At 49.1% G+C, this 20831-nt stretch overlaps 1 protein-coding gene across 15 annotated transcripts in view; it reads right to left on the reverse strand.

Annotated features, from left to right (window-relative positions):
• ptprc (protein tyrosine phosphatase receptor type C) overlaps positions 1-20831 on the reverse strand; it is a 174527-nt gene that overhangs the window by 47728 nt on the left and 105968 nt on the right. For all 15 annotated transcript variants that reach the window (XM_078407841.1, XM_078407840.1, XM_078407839.1 and 12 more), the window contains 2 exons: positions 20064-20159; positions 7177-7350 (listed from right to left, as the gene is read on the reverse strand). In XM_078407841.1, coding sequence (XP_078263967.1) covers positions 7177-7350; positions 20064-20159 — 270 coding nt within the window. The remainder of the gene's footprint in view (positions 1-7176; positions 7351-20063; positions 20160-20831) is intronic.

The raw sequence follows: 20831 nt of genomic DNA on the forward strand, positions 1-20831 counted from the left end.
TCCTCACGTACGTGCCCTGTCTCTCTAGGTGTGTCAGGACAGTGTGAAGAGCCAGAGAGATGGCGTCCTCTGTGGATCTATTTACCCTGTATGCAAATTAATGTGGGTCCAGTGAGTCAGGGATGCTGGATTTGATGTGTGAGAGGACCAGCCTCTCAAAGCACTTCATGACTATCGGCGTTAGGGCAACCGGGCGGTAGTCGTTCAGGTTGGAGATCTTGGCTTTTTTCGGCACCGGAACTATGATAGCCGACTTCAGGCACTTGGGGACCGTAACCAGAGATAATGACAGGTTAAAGATCCTGGTGAATACCTCAGCCAGCTGTTCAGCACAGTCCCTAAGTACCCTTCCTTGAACTCCATCCGGGCCTGCAGCCTTGCGTGGGTTGACCCTTTGCAGAGCGCGTTGTACCTCCTGTGTGCTCAGTTGCAAGACCAGTCCCTCCGCCTCGGCTGGGGTTCTTCCACTCAAGGTGGTGTTGCCAGTTTCGAAGCGGGCAAAGAAGGTGTTAAGCTCGTTGGTTAGTGTGGCATCGCTGTGGGGGCAGGCAGGGCTGCTCTTGTAGCCAGTGATGACCCTGACACCCTGCCACATGCTTCTGGTGTCCGTGGTGTTGAAGTGGTCTTCCACCCGTTGCCTGTGGGTGTCTTTGGCCCTTTTAATACCTTTGTTCAGGTTTGACCTGGCAACACTGTATGCTGAAGTGTCACCAGATTTAAAGGCATTGTTGCGTGCCCTCAGCAGGTTCTGTACCTCCTTGTTCATCCAGGGTTTGGGAACATCTTTATTTCCTTGTCCTCCGTGACATTCTCCACACAGCAGTTGATGTAGGAGAGCACAGTGGATGTGTACTCCTCCAAGTCTACTTCTGAATCGCAGGTCGCCTGCTGTGCAAACAGGTCCTAGTCGGTGCGATCAAAGCAGTTGTAGGGTGGCATCCTCGGGCCATATTTTGACCGTCTTTATTGCAGGTTTGGTCTTGCGGATGAGGGGCAGTGATCGGATTGTCCCAGGGGTGGGCAGGGGAGAGCTCTGTAGGTGTCCTTTACCTTGGTATACACCTTATCCAGCGTGTTTGAGCCCCTGGTAGGGCACTGCACATGCTGGTGGAATTTGTGGTTAAAGTCCCCGGCAACAATGAAGGCACCGTTGGGGTGGGCATCCTGCTGCTTGCTGATGGCCGAGTGCAGCTGTGCTAGCACTAGGTTAGCATTAGCCTGTGGGGGAATGTATACGGCCATGATGATGACCACAGTAAACTCCCGAGGCAGATAGAATGGCCTACATTTGAGCAGTAGGTACTCCAGGTCTGGGGAACAGTAGCTCTCTATTACGGAGTGGTTGGTGAACCAGTCATTGTTGATGTAGACACAGAGCCCACCGCCCTTGCTCCTTTGTTCTATCGGCCCGCTGTAGTGACCGGCTCATCAGCCCCACAGCCCCGTCGGGAACCATCGCGTTGAGCCACGTCTCTGTGAAGATCAGCGCGCAGCAGTCTTTCAGGGATCGCTGGGTGTTGATCCATAGCCTTACTTCATCCAGCTTGTTGGAGAGTGACCGGACATTTGCGAGAAAGACGCTTGGTAGGGATGGTCTTTGTGGGGCCCTCCGTAGCCTGGCCCACTCCAACCCCGCTCTCTGTCCGTAGCCTGGCCCACCCCCGCTCTCCCATCATTGCCTGGCCCACCCCACCCCTGCTCTCCCTCCTTAGCCTGGCCCACCCCCGCTCTCCATAGCCTGGCCCACCCCCCGCTCTCCCTCCATAGCCTGGCCCACCCCCGCTCTCCATAGCCTGGCCCACCCCCCACTCTCCCTCCATAGCTTGGCCCACCCCCCGCTCTCCCTCCATAGCCTGGCCCACCCCCCACTCTCCCTCCATAGCCTGGCCCACCCCCCGCTCTCCCTCCATAGCCTGGCCCACCCCCCGCACTCTCTCCGTAGCCTGGCCCACCCCCCGCTCTCCCATCGTATCCTGGCCCACCCCACCCCTGCTCTCCCTCAATAGCCTGGCCCACTCCCACTCTCCATAGCCTGGCCCACCCCCGCTCTCCATAGCCTGGCCCACCCCCGCTCTCCATAGCCTGGCCCACCCCCGCTCTCCATAGCATGGCCCACCCCCCGCTCTCCATAGCCTGGCCCACCCCCCGCTCTCCATAGCATGGCCCACCCCCGCTCTCCATAGCATGGCCCACCCCCCGCTCTCCATAGCCTGGCCCACCCCCCGCTCTCCATCCGTAGCATGGCCCACCCCCGTTCTCTGGCCACGTTTTTGCTTCCTCTCCCTGCGTTCTCCTTCCCTCCAGTGTGGTGATCCAGGGGGCTGTGTGGTGATCCAGTGTGGTGATCCAGTGTGGTGATCCAGGGGGCTGTGTGGTGATCCAGTGTGGTGATCCAGTGTGGTGATCCAGTGTGGTGATCCAGGGGGCTGTGTGGTGATCCAGTGTGGTGATCCAGGGGGCTGTGTGGTGATCCAGGGGGCTGTGTGGTGATCCAGTGTGGTGATCCAGGGGGGCTGTGTGGTGATCCAGGGGGCTGTGTGGTGATCCAGGGGGCTGTGTGGTGATCCAGTGTGGTGATCCAGGGGGGCTGTGTGGTGATCCAGTGTGGTGATCCAGGGGGGCTGTGTGGTGATCCAGTGTGGTGATCCAGGGGGGCTGTGTGGTGATCCAGGGGGGCTGTGTGGTGATCCAGGGGGCTGTGTGGTGATCCAGTGTGGTGATCCAGGGGGCTGTGTGGTGATCCAGTGTGGTGATCCAGGGGGCTGTGTGTTGATCCAGTGTGGTGATCCAGGGGGCTGTGTGGTGATCCAGTGTGGTGATCCAGGGGGCTGTGTGGTGATCCAGGGGGGCTATGTGATGATCCAGGGGGCTGTGTGGTGAGGCTGTGTGATGATCCAGGGGGGCTGTGTGGTGATCCAGGGGGGCTGTGTGGTGATCCAGGGGGGCTGTGTGGTGATCCAGGGGGGCTGTGTGGTGATCCAGTGTGGTGATCCAGGGGGGCTGTGTGGTGATCCAGTGTGGTGATCCAGGGGGGCTGTGTGGTGATCCAGTGTGGTGATCCAGGGGGGCTGTGTGGTGATCCAGTGTGGTGATCCAGGGGGGCTGTGTGGTGATCCAGGGGGGCTGTGTGGTGATCCAGGGGGCTGTGTGGTGATCCAGTGTGGTGATCCAGGGGGCTGTGTGGTGATCTAGTGTGGTGATCCAGGGGGCTGTGTGGTGATCCAGTGTGGTGATCCAGGGGGCTGTGTGGTGATCCAGTGTGGTGATCCAGGGGGCTGTGTGGTGATCCAGTGTGGTGATCCAGGGGGCTGTGTGGTGATCCAGGGGGCTGTGTGGTGATCCAGGGGGCTGTGTGGTGATCCAGGGGGCTGTGTGGTGATCCAGTGTGGTGATCCAGGGGGGCTGTGTGGTGATCCAGGGAGCTGTGTGGTGATCCAGGGGGGCTGTGTGGTGATCCAGTGTGGTGATCCAGGGGGGCTGTGTGGTGATCCAGTGTGGTGATCCAGGGGGGCTGTGTGGTGATCCAGTGTGGTGATCCAGGGGGGCTGTGTGGTGATCCAGGGGGGCTGTGTGGTGATCCAGGGGGCTGTGTGGTGATCCAGTGTGGTGATCCAGGGGGCTGTGTGGTGATCCAGTGTGGTGATCCAGGGGGCTGTGTGGTGATCCAGTGTGGTGATCCAGGGGGCTGTGTGGTGATCCAGTGTGGTGATCCAGGGGGCTGTGTGGTGATCCAGGGGGCTGTGTGGTGATCCAGGGGGGCTGTGTGGTGATCCAGGGGGGCTATGTGATGATCCAGGGGGCTGTGTGGTGAGGCTGTGTGATGATCCAGGGGGGCTGTGTGGTGATCCAGGGGGGCTGTGTGGTGATCCAGGGGGGCTGTGTGGTGATCCAGGGGGGCTGTGTGGTGATCCAGGGGGGCTGTGTGGTGGTCCAGGGGGGCTGTGTGGTGATCCAGGGGGCTGTGTGGTGATCCAGGGGGGCTGTGTGGTGATCCAGGGGGGCTGTGTGGTGATCCAGTGTGGTGATCCAGGGGGGCTGTGTGGTGATCCAGTGTGGTGATCCAGGGGGGTTGTGTGGTGATCCAGGGGGCTGTGTGGTGATCCAGGGGGCTGTGTGGTGATCCAGGGGGGCTGTGTGGTGAGGCTGTGTGGTGATCCAGGGGGGCTGTGTGGTGATCCAGGGGGGCTGTTCTGCCCGGCTCGGTGGGGATTTTGGTGAGGGTTCTGTTGTACTCACAAGCCAGTCTCTCGCAGCCACGTCCGATGTTGAGCAGCTCCGTGCGGCTCCATGTGCGGTCCGCCTTCCGTGAGCTGCCGTGCCTTGGGGAGCGCGCTGCTGCTGTGTCGGGACTCGCCGCCACGGGCTGCGACTGGGTTTCGGTGGAGGTAAGGGTCGCGGATTTTAAACGAAGATTCCGTGACCTGTTCTTCCCGCCGCGTCCACTGCTGGGCTGCTCCCTGTGGCTCCACGAGCGGCCCGCCTTGCGTGGGCTGCAGCGCTTTGGAGAGCGCGATGTCGCTGTGTCCGGACGTGCTGCCGCTAACACTGTCAGGATTTCGGTGCCGGTGCTGGAATTCCTCGTACTGTAGGTGAGTTCTTTAGGTTTTAGGGGTTTTAGGGGTTTACTGGTTGCACTTCCCTGGGTTTTTTCGCAGCCGTGTTCGGTGCTGGGCTGCTCCGAATTGCATCTGTCTGGGGAGCGCAAAGCCGCTGCGTCTGGATGTGCCACCATTTTCACACCCACAGCCATCAGTTCACTGTCTGGGCAGCACACGCTCCTTCACTGTGATGTGACCAAAGTTGCACCGACCGCTGTCACTCTCTCTGCAGTCCCTGTCTGCCCGAACAGTCAGAAAGCCGTCCACACTCACACCAGACTCCGTGATGTCCGCATGGCGCGATGCCCCGCAAACACCAAGATCACTGCACTCACGGAAAACCCCCCGAGTCCCCACCATCGTGTTGTTCGGTGACTTCACTTTCCGCACTGTGATGGAAGACCAATAACCTGAACCACCTGTGCTCCCCAAGTCAAGGCGATCGAAACATCCACAACGGGACGATCGAGGCTCCCACGACCGGGGCAGTCCAAGCTCCTGTGGTTGGGGCTGCCGAGGTTCTTCCCTAACAAAGGGACCACCAGTTCCACGATGTTAGGCCGCAGTGCGGACGGAGATACGATACGGAAAAAGTCGCATCTCCGTCGGGGTAGAGATTAAAAAAAGTTTCTCCTCACTCCCCACATAATACAACAACTAAAGATCCACTAAAACATAGAAATAAAACGGACTAAAACAACAAAGAAGAAAGGGATGAGACATGCTGTTGGCGAGTCTTGAGTCATGCTGAGTCTGCCACTCATGGCTGAGTCTGCCACTCATGGCTGAGTCTGCCACTCATGGCTGAGTCTGCCACTCATGGCTGAGACATGCTGAGTCTGCCACTCATGTCTGCCACTCATGGCTGCCACTCATGGCTGAGTCTGCCACTCATGCTGAGTCTGCCACTCATGGCTGAGTCTGCCACTCATGGATGAGACATGCTGAGTCTGCCACTCATGGCTGAGTCTGCCACTCATGTCTGCCACTCATGCTGAGTCTGCCACTCATGCTGAGTCTGCCACTCATGGCTGAGACATGCTGAGTCTGCCACTCATGGCTGAGACATGCTGAGTCTGCCACTCATGGCTGAGACATGCTGAGTCTGCCACTCATGTCTGCCACTCATGCTGAGTCTGCCACTCATGGCTGAGACATGCTGAGTCTGCCACTCATGGCTGAGTCTGCCACTCATGGCTGAGACATGCTGAGTCTGCCACTCATGGCTGAGTCTGCCACTCATGGTGCCACCCAGTGCATCAATTAAAATGCTGTTTACAGAATACTATGTTCACATATCTGTTGCAGCAAGTATGGACTTCATAATTCTGTTTTGGGACATATGAATATGTGAATATTTGGTGTCTTCAGTCATCCGATTCCTGCCTAACGCCACCATGGCCCCACTCCCACAATCAAACCATTTACATTCTTCCTTATCAAATCGAGGACTAGAACACAGAAACAGGGATGTAATGTTGAGGCTCTATAAGGTGCTGGTCAGGCCGCATTTGGAATATTGTGAGCAATTGTGGGCCCCGTATCTGAGGAAGGATGTGCTGGCTCTGGGGAGGGTCCAGAGGAGGTTTACAAGAATCATCCCAGGACTGAGGGGGTTGCACATGATGAGCGTTTGTTGGCACTGGGCCTCTACTCGCTGGAGTTTAGAAGAATGGGGGGGGGGGAACCTCATTGAAATATACCGAATTGGGAAAGGCTTGGATAGAGTGGATGTGGAGAGGATGTTTTCACTAGTGGGAGAGTCATAGCCTCAGTATTAAAGGACGTTCCTTTAGGAAGATGAAGAGGAATTTCTTTAGTCAGCTGGTGGTGAATCTGTGGAATTCATTGCCACAGATGCCTGTGGAGGCCGTCAATGGATATTTTTAAGGCAGATAGATATGGGTGTCAGGGGTTATGGGGAGAAGGCAGAAGAATGGAATTGAAAGGAGAATTAGATCAGCCGTGAGTGAATTAGACAGAGTCAAAGAGTGATACAGTGTAAAGTGTACAGTGTAGAGTGGTACAGTGATTCAGCCCAACTCGCCCACACCGGCCAACAAGTCCCAGCTACACTAGTCCCACCTACCTGCGTTTGGTCCATATCCCTCCAAACCTGTCCAACCCATGTACCTGCCTAACTGTTTCTTAAACATTGGGATAGTCCCAGTCTCAACTACACCCTGTGGCAGCTTGTTCCATACACCCACCACCCTTCACCTTGAACCTCTGTCCTCTGGTCCTCAATTCCCCTACTCTGGGCAAAAGACTGCATCTACCTGATCTATTCCTCTCATGATTTTGCATACTTCTATAAGATACCTCATCCTCCTGCGCTCCATGGAATAGAGGCCCAGCCTACTCAACCTCTCCCTACAGCTCACACCCTCTAGTCCGGGCAACATCCTCGTAAAGCTGATGGGCCGAATGGCCTAATTCTGCTCCCATCGTTTGTGCATTTATGAACATGCACAATAAAACATTCTTGATGTTTGAGGGGAATAAGGAGTTGTGCTAAATAACTGGGTAACAATATTGATGCGAAGAAACAAATGACCAGTGTTATTGGAATACTTACACCCTTCTTTAGTTCTACTCTTGATGGAAGCGTTCACACTGCATTGACGTATTGCACTGCAGTTGGTGTTGCAAGCTTGAACATAAACTGTATAATTTGTGAATGGATCCAGATTCGGAAATTTATGTGGGCTTTTGACTACGACGACTGCAGGCGACATGACATTTCCAAGCTCTGTAAAAAGAAAAAGGAAAACGTCTTTGAATCACTTCTACAAAGCTTAATATTGTTAAATATCAGTTCTGGAGTGCTGTGACTTCACTGGCATTCAGGACCTTGGTGAAAGCATGTCAGTGAAGTCACAGACACCCCTTGCTTCTACAATGCCTTCAGAGAGAAATCCAGCATCCCATGGAACACAGAACAGTACTACAGACAGAACATGCTGCAGAGGCTGGTCTACACAAAGATAGACACAAAGTGCTGGAGTAACTCAGCTGTTACTGTTTTGTGTCTATCATAGAAATGTACAGCACAGGAACTGGACCTCCAGACCAAGAGATCTGTGCTGAACTGGACCTCCAGACCAAGAGGTCCGTGCTGAACTGGACCTCCAGACCAAGAGGTCCGTGCTGAACTGGACCTCCAGACCAAGAGGTCCGTGCTGAACTGGACCTCCAGACCAAGAGGTCCGTGCTGAACTGGACCTCCAGACCAAGAGGTCCGTGCTGAACTGGACCTCCAGACCAAGAGGTCCGTGCTGAACTGGACCTCCAGACCAAGAGGTCCGTGCTGAACTGGACCTCCAGACCAAGAGGTCCGTGCTGAACATAAAGCCAATTTAAACCTGTAGGAAGGAACTGCAGATGCTGGTGTGAACCGAAGATAGACACAAAAAGCTGCAATTACTCAGCGGGACAGGCAGCATCTCTGAAGAAAAGGAATAGGTGACGCTTTGGGTCTGAAGAAGGACCTCGACCTGAAACGTCACCTTCTCCGAAGACTGGAGGGTGGCAAATGTTGTGCCTCTACTCAAGAAGGGCTGCAGGGAAAATGTTGGGAATTATTGGCCAGTGAGTTTAACACCTGCAGTTAGAAAGTTACTAGAGGGTATTCTGAGGGATTTAGGCAGAGAGGGCTGGTTAGGGATAGTCAGCATAGGTTTGTACGTGGGGGCTCGTGTCTCACAAATCAGATTTTTTGAAGAAGTGACCAAAAAGGTTGATGAAGGCAGAGCTGTAGATGTTGTATGCATGGACTTCAGCAAAGCATTCAACAAAGTTCTGCATGGCAGGCTGCTCTGGAAGGTTAGACCACGTGGGATCCACTCCGCTCTCCGTGAATGGATAGAAAACTGGCTTCCTGGAAGGAAGCAGAGGGTGATGGTGCTTCTCGGACTGGAGGCCTGTGCCTAGTGGTGGGCCTCAGGGTTCGATGCTGGGCCCATTACTGTTTGTCATCTACATCAATGATTTGGATGAGAACAGTTTAACAAGGGCAGGATCTACACAGTGAATGGTGGGGCTCTGGGAAGTGTTGTAGAGCAGAGGGATCTAGGAGTGCAGGTTCCTTGAAGGTGGTCGCAAATAGATAGGGTGGTCAAAAAGGCGTATGGCACATTGGCCTACATCAGTCAGAGTATGGAGTATAGAAGTTGGGAGGTTATGTTGCAGTTGTATAAGACGTTAGTGAGGCCACATTAAGAGTATTACTAGACCAAGTTGGGCCCATTCCGCGTAGAGGGGGAAGAGGCAAGGGGAGAGGGTGTCAGTGAGCGAGCCTTGGAACCATGCCTCTCCTGTATTGGTGTAGCATCCTCAACCCCCCCACTCAATCCCCCTTATCCCCCGCCCTCCCTCCCCCCACTGACCCACTCCATCCCCCTACCCCACCCCCACTTGCACCCCCCCTGCCCCAACCCCACTCCCCGCAGCCCTGCCTCCACCCCCCTTCCCCCCTCCCCACACCTATTCCCCCCTCCCCCTCCCCTCCCCCCCACCTCCCTTCCCTCCCCCCACCCCCACTCTCCCGGCCCGCACACCACTCTCCCCCCCACCCCAATCTACCCTCCTCCCCACTCTACCCCACCCCCACTCTTCCCTCCTCCCCACCCCCACCTTGCCCTTCTCCCCACCCCCACTCATCTGGGCATCATGTTATAGGAAAGATGTTGTCAAGCTGGAAAGGGTGCAGATTTACAAGGATGTTGCCCTGGCAAGAGGGCCAGGGAGAGGTTGAGTCGGCTGTAGTCTCTTGCCCAGAGTAGGTGAATTGAGGATCAGAGGACAGATTTAAGGTGAAAATTCCCTGCCTTCTCCCCATAACCTTTGATACCTGTACTAATCAAGAATCTGTCAATCTCCGTGTTCAAAGTACCCAATGTCTTGGCATCCACTGCCGACTGTGGCAATGCATTCCACAGATTCACCACCTCTGACTAAATCATCTCTCATCCTTTATTCTGAGGCTGTGCTCTCTGGTCCTAGACTCTCTCACCTGTGGAAACATCCTCTCCACATCCACTCTATCCACGCCTTTCAATAGACAATAGGTGCAGGAGGAGGCCATTTGGTCCTTCGAGCCAGCACCGCCATTCAATGTGATCATGGCTGATCATTCTCAATCAGTACCCTGTTCCTGCCTTCTCCCCATACCCCCTGACTCCGCTGTCCTTAAGAGCTCTATCTAGCTCTCTCTTGAATGCATTCAGAGAATTGGCCACCACTGCCTTCTGAGGCAGAGAATTCCACAGATTCACAACTCTCTGACTGAAAAAGTTTTTCCTCATCTCAGCTCTAAAAGGCCTACCCCTTATTCTTACACTGTGGCCCCTTGTTCTGGACTCCCCCAACATTGGGAACATGTTTCCTGCCTCTAACGTGTCCGACCCCTTAATAATCTTATACGTTTCGATAAGATCTCCTCTCATCCTTCTAAATTCCAGTGTATACAAGCCTAGTCGCTCCAGTCTTTCAACATATGATAGTCCCGCCATTCCGGGAATTAACCTAGTAAACCTACGCTGCACGCCCTCAATAGCAAGAATATCCTTCCTCAAATTTGGAGACCAAAACTGCACACAGTACTCCAGGTGCGGTCTCACTAGGCCCTGTACATCTGCAGAAGGACCTCTTTGCTCCTATACTCAACTCCTCTTGTTATGAAGGCCAACATTCCATTGGCTTTCTTCACTGCCTGCTCTACCTGCATGCTTCCTTTCAGTGACTGATGCACTAGGACACCCAGATCTCGTTGTACGTCCCCTGTTCCTAACTTGACACCATTCAGATATACTCTGCCTTCCTATTCTTACCACCAAAGTGGATAACCTCACACTTATCCACATTAAACTGCATCTGCCATGCATCCGCCCACTCACACAACCTGTCCAAGTCACCCTGCAACCTCATAGCATCTTCCTCACAGTTCACACTACCATCCAGCTTTGTATCATCTGCAAATTTGCTAATGGTACTTTTAATCCCTTCATCCAAGTCATTAATGTATATTGTAAATAGCTGCGGTCCCAGCAAAGAGCCTTGCGGTACCCCACTAGTTACTGCCTGCCATTCAGAAAGCGACCCATTTATCCCCACTCTTTGCTTTCTGTCTGTCAACCAATTTTCTATCCATGTAAGTACCCTACCTAAATCCATATATTATTTTACTAAAATGTTAAATGATCCAGTTCTGAAAATTTACTTCTGCAAGTCACAGAGTCATATATCGTGGAAACAGGCCCTTCTGCCTAACTCATCCATGCCGATTAGGATGGCTCATCTAAGCTTGTCCCACCTGCCCACGTTTGGCCCCTATCCTCTAAACTTTTCCTATCCATGTACCTGTCTGTGTCTTTTAAATGTTGTTATTGTACCTGCTTCAACTACCTCCTCCAGCAGCTCGCTCCATATACCCACCAGTCTATGAGTGAGAAAGTTGTCCTTTAGCTTTGTATTACATTTTGAATCTCTCACTTTGAACCTATGTCCTCCATTTTTGTTTTATTCCCCTCCTCTGGGTAAAAGGCTCTGTGCATTCACCCCGGCTATTCCACTCATGATTTTGTACACCTCTGTAAGATTACCCCTCAGACTGCTGCACTCCAAGGAATAAAACCAGCCTGACCAACCTCTCCCTGTTGCTCCAGCTTCTTTAACTAAGATATTCAATAATAATATCCTTGTTATTGTACCTGTAGCGGCCAGCTTCTCGTCTATCAATTAGCTTCCAAGCTGCCACTTGCATAGATCGGGTGAAATGATAAGCTTTATGACTCGAGCAGTAACAATAACAGAGACCTTCTCGACGTTTGAGTTAGTTAGACATTTTTATCTGAAGTCGCAATAAACATATTGGCATATCTCTTGTCATCGACTGGTTATTAATTTGCTAGGTAAAATTCCATATCTTACCACGGTCTATGTGATAGACAATAGACAATAGACAATAGGTGCAGGAGGAGACCATTCGGCCCTTCGAGCCAGCACTGCCATTCAATGTGATCATGGCTGATCATTCTCAATCAGTACCCCGTTCCTGCCTTCTCCCCATACCCCCTGACTCCGCTATCCTTAAGAGCTCTATCCAGCTCTCTCTTGAATGCATTTAGAGAATTGGCCTCCACTGCCTTCTGAGGCGATCAATACGAACTGTCAGATTTATCTTCAGCGGAAATCTGTATTAATCTTCTTGTCAATAAGATCTACAACCGATTAAATCTTGGCTAATGAATCTTTTGGCGGAACCTTTGGCTGAACCTCTATCAGCAGCTTCTCGGCTCACACTGCCAGCATGTACCAAACTCCGTAACTCTAGTTCCGCCCAGCCCTTATGTAAGCATCGCATTAACTCTATAGTGTCCAAACTACAGCAGGATACAAGGTAACAATAATAATATGCAAAAATAACTAATAAACGCAAAAATGCCTCCTACACACCGGCCCCTAATTGTTATGTGTATAGCACAACAATTACTAATAAACAATAAACTCCATAGTCAAAAGACATGCACTATATATTGGCGTCTAATCCATTACAGTAATTATTCAATCAACAAAATCATCAGTCCATGTTAAGTCAAGTATCAGCTTCCAGTAGCAGATATTGTTCTTAGTCTGCAACCAAACGGTGCGCACGTACCCATGTGTAGTCTCCAATATTTTGCCCATCAGCCAGAATTTTCAGTCTCCTTCTTTTCCAGTTTAAGAAGCGGTCTGCCTTTAGTCCTCTGGCTTCATCTGAGGATTTTCCTTTGTACTAACATATCTCCATTGCGATACGTCAATAACATCCCTCACGAAAGCGATTCTGTTAGCTACAAGCGTCTGAAAGCGTCTGTTTTCGTTGTTGATGTATTTAAGCACTGTTGTGCTATTGGTCCAGAAAACGGATTTGTCCAGCTGGAGCTGCAGCATTACATTAACTTTAACGGCAAAGACTGCAGCTGTAAGCTCCATTCTGGGAATCGTCATCTGTTTTAGTGGTGCCACTCTGGCCTTACCCATTACAAATGCAACATGCACTTTCTTACTGTGATTTTCCAGTCTCAGATATGAAGCAGTACCATAACCACTTTCACTTGCGTCTGAGAAGTGGTGTAGCTGTACATTTCTGATTTGACCAAAGTTGGTAGGCTTCTGCAATCTTGTCGAGATCCGTCAGCCAACCTGTCCACTTCTGATGGAAAGTTTGGGGTATATCGTCATCCCAACCAAGCTTCTCCTTGCAGAGTTCTTGCATAATCAACTTAGCAGACAGAGTAAATGGTGCCAGAAATCCTAGAGGATCGTAAATAGAGCCAACTACTGACATGTTGCATGGTCGTTCCTGTACAGCAATTTTGAACTTGAACCCATCGGTTTCCACGCACCAGTACAATCCTAGTGCTCTCTCCATCGGCAGATTGTCCTGATCCAAGTCCAACTCCTTGATCTCTTTAGCCCTACTTGCTTGAGGAATGGATGCTAGTACAGAACGGCTATCACTGATCCACTTCCATAGCGTAAATCCTCCCATTTGGCAGATGTCAGTCAGGTCTTTTACCATCCGAACGGCTTCTAGTTCCGAAGGCATGGACTTCAAACAGTCATCCACATATAAAGTTGTTCTTCACCGTGTCTACCACCTCTTCCGAAAGCTGTGCTCTGTTGTCCTCAGCAGTCTTTCTCAATGCAAAGTTTGCACAACTTGGTGACGACACGGCTCCGAAAAGAAGTACCTTCATCCGGTATTCCACAAGATCTTGCTGCACATCACTGTCGGACCACCACAGAAATCGTAGATAGTCAACATGCTTTTCCGGTACCTTGACCTGATGAAATATTGCTTTAAAATCCGCCATCAAAGCAACCAGCTCTTGCCTGAATCTGATGAGAACTCCAATGAGTGAGTTAGTTAGGTCTGGACCTTGTAGTAGCTGGCAGTTAAGTGATGTCCCCTTAAAGACTGCCGCACAGTCAAAGACCACTCTTATGGTTCCATTCTTCGAGTGATACACCCCGTGATGAGTGATGTACCAGAGTTTCCCATCATTACAGTTCAGCTGGTCCATTGGTACTTTTTCAGCATAACCACTATCAATCATTTCCGTGAGGAAAGATGTGTATTCACTGCAAAACCTTTCATCCTTATTAAACTTGCGTTTCAAGCTCTGGATACGCTGCTCTGCAATGCACCGATTGTTGGGCATGCTGGTATTTTCCTGCTTGAAAGGTAAGTCCAGACAATAATGTCCATCTGTCATCCTTGCCGAACGATTCATAATATCCATGAACTTTACCTCTTCTCTCGACATTTCTTCCTTGTCCTTGCTGGATTCTTCATTGAAGTCATGATTGTATTGTTTGACCAGAAGTTCCTCCAGATTAACCATATAACCATATAACCATAAAACAACTACAGCATGGAAACAGGCCCGTTCGGCCCTACCAGTCCACGCCGATCACTCTCTCTGACCTAGTCTCATCTACCTGCTCTCAGACCATAACCCTCTAATCCCCTCTTATCCACATACCGATCCAATTTACTCTTAAATAATAAAATCGAGCCTGCCTCCACCACTTCCACCGGAAGCCCATTCCATACAGCCACCACCCTCTGAGTAAAGAAGTTACCCCTCATGTTACCCCTAAACTTTTGTCCCTCAATTCTGAAGCTATGTCCCCTTGTTGGAATCTTCCCCACTCTTAAAGGGAAAAGCCTACCCACGTCAACTCTGTCCATCCCTCTTAAAATTTTAAAAACCTCTATCAAGTCCCCCCTCAACCTTCTACGCTCCAAAGAATAAAGACCCAACCTGTTCAACCTCTCTCTGTAGCTTAAGTGCTGAAACCCAGGCAACATTCTAGTAAATCTCCTCTGTACCCTCTCCATTTTGTCGACATCCTTCCTATAATTTGGCGACCAGAACTGCACACCATACTCCAGATTCGGCCTCACCAATGCCCTGTACAATTTCAACATTACATCCCAACTTCTATATTCGATGCTCTGATTTATAAAGGCAAGCATACCAAACGCCTTCTTCACCACCCTATCCACATGAGATTCCACCTTCAGGGAACAATGCACAGTTATTCCCAGATCCCTCTGTTCCACTGCATTCCTCAATTCCCTACCATTTACCCTGTACGTCCTATTTTGATTTGTCCTACCAAAATGCAGCACCTCACACTTATCAGCATTAAACTCCATCTGCCATCTTTCAGCCCACCCTTCCAAAAGACCCAAGTCTCTCTGTAGACTTTGAAACTCTACTTCATTATTAACTACACCACCTATCTTAGTATCATCTGCATATTTACTAATCCAATTTGCCACACCATCATCCAGATCATTAATGTAAATGACAAACAACAGTGGACCCAACACAGATCCTTGGGGTACTCCACTAGACACTGGCCTCCAACCTGACATACAATTGTCAACCATTACCCTCTGGTATCTCCCATTCAGCCATTGTTGAATCTATCTTGCAACCTCACTATTAATACCCAACGATTTAACCTTCTTAATCAACCTTCCATGTGGAACCTTGTCAAATGCCTTACTGAAGTCCATATAGACAACATCCACAGCCTTGCCCTTATCAATTTCCCTGGTAACCTCTTCAAAAAATTCAAGAAGATTAGTCAAACATGACCTTCCAGGCACAAATCCATGTTGACTGTTTCTAATCAGGCCTTGTTTATCCAAATAATTATATATATTGTCCCTAAGTATCTTTTCCATTAATTTTCCCACCACAGACGTCAAACTAACAGGTCTATAATTGCTAGGTTTACTTTTAGAACCTTTTTTAAACAAAGGCACAACATGCGCCATTAACAATGGATATTCGATTAATAACCGCTGTAGGAAAGCCTTTTCCAATGCTGTTGTCGTGGTCCTCTCTCAGTGGACCACAAACAACCCATCCCAACAAGGTTTTCATGGCGAATGCTCCATCCTCTCTGCTGTTGTCCACTTCCCAAGGCTCCAATACCTTAGTTCCAATGAGTAAGTCAATACCAGAGTCTATTTCAGTTATCTTGATATTCCTGTCTTCCTGTTTAGGAATGTTTGACCGTGAGACAGGAATGGTCCTACTGGTAAGCACATCTGGTAATTGAACAAAATCATTGCTGTCCAGACCAGATATCTCCAAACCTGAAATAACACAACTGGGTTATAGACCTTCTTTGATTCATGGTATGCAGGATAAACCTCTTCCTTTGTCCTGAGATCTTCAGCCTTCTTGCCAGGCTTTCAGTGCAGAAAGTAACTGAACTTCCACCATCCAAGAAAGCGTACGTTTGCAACACCGTGCTCCCATTGTAGCTCTTCAATTGCACTGATATGATCGAGAAGATGCAAGTTTCTTCGCCGGCCCCGATATGTCCATACATCGGAGAAAGAGGAGTGGCGTCACTCTGGCTCGCTTGGTCCTTGGCTGGATGCTCAGGTTTCTCTTCTTTGTCCTTCTGTTCAAAATGAAGTATCTCAGGATGGTCTCCTTTGCAGACAGCACAAGTCAAACGATTCTTGCAATTTCTGCTCATATGACCTTCTTTTAAACATCCAAAACAAATTCTCTTCTCCTTTATAAATTCTCTTCTCTCCTTTAGTCCCTTCTTTTTGATCTGCCGACACTTCTCCAGTGTCTGTCCCCTCGTGTTGCAGAACAGACAATGATCTTGCTGCTTGCCGATAGGTGGGTCAGTTTTCTCTCCTTTAGTTGTCAGGTTCCCTTGGGCCTGTTCTTCCATGGGTTCGGCAGCCAGAGCGAAACTGCTTTTGGTCGTCCTTGGCTTCTCTCTTGACTTACCGATTTGATTTTGATTTTGATTTTAATTTGATTTTGCTTCCGTAATAGGTCACACATGTTAGTTTGGTCTCCATCATGACGTTCCGGGGATTTAGTGCAAGCAAACTTTCCCTGCTCATCCCTCAGTTCATGAAACCCTGCCGTCTGTCCTTGAAGAGGATGTGGGGTAAAGTGTGCCGTACCACTAGCTTTAACCGATGGTCTCCAGGTTGTTTGCTTTGGTCTAACAACCTGTGGCTCCCATTCATGCCAGGGTTCAGTAACGGATGGTTCCCGTCAAACTGGCACCTGGCTTTGAGCAGCTCCTCGTCCTTGATAAGAACTCATCCTATCAGATACAATCGAGCTGCTTCTTGATCTTGGAGCGCCAACTACAGTAAGTTTAGCTTTGGTCCGCCACTTCAGCACTTAGTTTCAATTGTTCCTTCTGTCTTTTCAATCGATCGCTCTCCCTCCTCCAAACTTCTTCTTCTTGCAGTTGTCTTCTCTTCTGTTCTTCTTGTAATTGCCGCTCTTGTGCCTCAATCTCATGCATACTTTCCATGAAGGCAGCCTGTTCAGCAAGAACGGCCATTTTGGCCTTGACCTCCTTACGAGCAGAGCGCGTCGAAGATGCACAAGATTTGATGCTCAACTTAGAGGTTGAAATATTTGAAGCACTATCTCCAGGTCCAATGGAGTCTGCGTCATCGCCACCCTGGCATAAGGCGCCCTCAACATTGGAGGGTACGGCCTCATGACCTACTTGGCTTAGCCATTCAACAACATCTTGGTTAAATCCATCGAGATTTTCTACCACCTACTGCATCCATTTCTCTTGCTTATGCTGGTCTTCTGGTGCTAATTGTAGCAGTCTCAATGTTTCATAGATGCCGTAGATTTCGTCCTTGAGGTGGTTAAGATGATTCAGATTGAACTGTACCTCTGATTTTATTAGCATTTTGATGTTTTCCACGGTTTTCTCAGCCATCATTAATTTACGTCTCTTCAGCTTCCCATTGTTTACTTAAGCCAAGTCTTTGCCAATTTGAGTAAGCTTAATGGCTTTTTTCCCACTTTTGGCCGTGTTCCGCTATCGCGACCTTGTGACTGAACATCAGATTTAATTTCAGACATTCTGAGCTTGTTGACGAAAGCCAGATGTGCCTTTGGTCACTTATCTTGCTTAGGTATTTTTTAAACAAGACTTGGTAACCAGGGACTCCCAAGGCAGTTGCTACGCTGTTGGCATTCCAAGCTCTTGATCATTCGAAAACAGCTTTTGTTGTCTCACACAGAAAAACTAATTTAAAGCAGACTACGATTTCTGCTGTTTTTTCCCACACTCTCTATCCAAGAGCTAAGTATGTAGGTTAATTGACTGGGTGAAAATGTAAAAATTGTCCCTAGTGTGTGTAGGATAGTGTTAGTGTGCGGGGATCGCTGGGCGGCGCGGACTTGGTGGGCCGAAAAGGCCTGTTTCTGCGCTGTATCTGAAATATGAAAAAATATATATATATATATATAATTCTCTACAAATAACTCTAAGAGACAGATATAATGCTTCAGCTTCCGCGAGCTGCTTGTACAATTCAGCGGTTGAACGATTTTGGCAATAAATCTCTCCCTGGTCAGTAAACGTTCGTAGCCTTCGTTTCTTGCGAAGACAAGCTTTCTGAACTTTCCGAAGAGTAAATTCCAATAAATCATTCCAGTTTAGGCAGATTTTATGATGAATCACTCCAGTTCAGATCAGATTTCACACTTCGTCTCTTGCGTAGGCAAGTTCTCTGAGCTTTCCAAGGACTAGATTCAAGCTGATCGCTTCAGCTTAAGATGGAATTTTACCACAGTTTATGCGATCGATATGAACTGCCAGATTTATCTTCGGCGGAAATCTGTATTAATCTTCTTGTCAATAAGATCTACAACCGATTACATCTTGGCTAATGAATCTTTTGGCGGAACCTTTGGCATAACCTCTGTCAGCACGTTCTTGGCTCACACTGCCAGCATGTACCAAACTCCCGTAACTCTAGCTCCGCCCAGCCCTTATGTAAGCATCACATTATCTCAATAGTGTACAAACTACAGCAGGATACAAGGTAATAATAATAATATGCAAAAATAACTAATAAACGCAAAAATGGCTCCTAGTACGTTTTCTTTTTCTTCTATAATCTACGTTTTAACTATCTCTCTCAATGGACCTTTCTAGCCAAGTTAAAACTAGATTTTTTTTACAACTTTGGACTTGAGTCATACCAAATGGTGCAGAAACATGCCGAATCTTGCGTATTGTCTCAGTGTAATCGACAATTCCTACACCCTCGTGCCTGCATGTCGTACGATTTTTACTGAAGTAAAATAATTCCAATGTACATGTCACACTATTGTACTCCCGAACATTTGAATGTCCATTCAGTGAGTTCACAATTTGAACATTAGCCTCCTCTCACTCCTGACTCCATCTTTCACCCCAACTTGAACGAGGCCATCTGTTACCTGTTCCATTGAATCAGGCTGCAGATAGCTAGTGAAGCCACAACATTCCCATCTCACGTCTTCAAAAATAATAATATATTCCTTTATTTGTCCCACACCGGGGAAATTTACAGTGTTACAGCAGCAAAGTGGATAGCAAGAGATCATTCATTATAAATAAAAGTAAAGACAAGGATAAATTGTCATCAGTTTACTGTGTATTCCTTAACTGTTATTGTTGACTCATCTGCTGGGAGCAGTGCTGGTTGTGCAGTCTCACAGCAGCGGGAAGGAAGGACGTCCTATATCTCTCCTTCATGCACTTGGGGTGAAGGAGTCTGTCACTGAAGGAGCTACTCAGTGCAGTGCAGTGTCCTGCATGGGGTGGGAGTCGTTGTCCAGCAGCGATGTTAACTTTGCCATCATCCTCCTCTCTCCCACCACCTGCACTGAGTCGAGGGGGCAACCCAGGACAGAGCTGGCCTTCCTGACCAGCTTGTCGAGTCTCTTCCCCTCCGCCGCTGAGATGCTGCTGCTCCAGCAGACAACTCCATAGAAGATGGCCGATGTGACCACCGTGTTGTAGAAGGTCCTTAGGAGTGCCCCCCCCCTGCACTCCAAAGGACCCGAGTCTCCTTAGCAGATAAAGTCTGGCCCTTTCTGTATAGCGCATCGGTGTTAACCAATATGCTATTGGTGTTGGTCCCAATATGTGCATTGGTGTTAACCAAAAAACACTAAATATATTGAGATTCCACAACTGGCAAACCCATACCAAGGCAGGAACTGCTGTGACAAATTCTGACTGACAACCCAAAATAAGACACAGAGTGCTGGAGTAACTCAGCATGTTCAGGCAGCATCTCTGGAGAACATGGATAGTTGATGTTTCACAGAGTGCTGGAGTAACTCAGCGGGTCAGGCAGCATCTCTGGAGAACATGGATAGGTGACGTTTCACAGAGTGCTGGAGTACCTCAGTGGGTCAGGCAGCATCTCTAGAGAACATGGATAGGTGACGTTTCGAGTCAGAATCTCTCTTCAGACTTAAAGTAGAGGTGGAGGGTGGTGTGGGGTAAACTTTGGGTATAAACCAGCATCTGCAGTTCCTTCCAACCCAATCTAAAAATAACACACATTTATTGCTGCTGCTTGCTTACATTTTGCAGAAACTTTCTTACCTTGAATGAAAACGGAGGCATTAACATCCTCTTGCCATGTCACTTCAATGGATGTGTTATCAACATTCTTAATTGTAATATTTGGCTTGTTTGGTACTGTAAAATTGAACACATCCAGTATTAGCAAACAGTCCTACAATTATTTTGCCCACACTTTAAACATATTTGAACTCATTCCTTACTGAGTGGTCTTGGGACAGCTGGGACCTAAAGCTACACTGCATTCAGAAAGTATTCAGACACCTTCGCTTTTTCCACATTTTGTTAGTTTACAGCCTTATTTTTAAATGGATTAAAATTGATTTTTTTGTAATCATCAATCTACACACAATACCCCATAATAGAAAAAGTGAAAACAGGTGTTTAGAATTTTTTGCAAAGTAATTAAAAAGAAATAACTGAAATATCACATTTACATAAGTATTCAGATCCTTTACTCAGTACTTTGTTGAGGCACCTTTGGCAGCGATTACAGCCTCAAGTCTTCTTGGGTATGACGCTACAAGCTTGGCACACCTGTATTTGGGTAATTTCTCCCATTCTTCTCTGCAGATCCTCTCAAGCTCAGTCAGGTTGGATGGGGAGCGTCGATGCACAGCTATTTTCAGGTCCCTCCAGAGATGTTCGATCGGGTTCAAGTCTGGGCTCTGGCTGTGCCACTCAAGGACATTCACAGACTTGTCACAAAGCCACTCCTGCATTGTCTTGGCTGTGTGTTTAGGGTCATTGTCCTGTTGGAAGGTGAACCTCTGCCCCAGTCTGAGGTCC

The sequence above is a fragment of the Rhinoraja longicauda genome, chromosome 11, assembly GCF_053455715.1.
Source record: "Rhinoraja longicauda isolate Sanriku21f chromosome 11, sRhiLon1.1, whole genome shotgun sequence".
NCBI classification, from domain to species: Eukaryota; Metazoa; Chordata; class Chondrichthyes; order Rajiformes; family Arhynchobatidae; genus Rhinoraja; species Rhinoraja longicauda.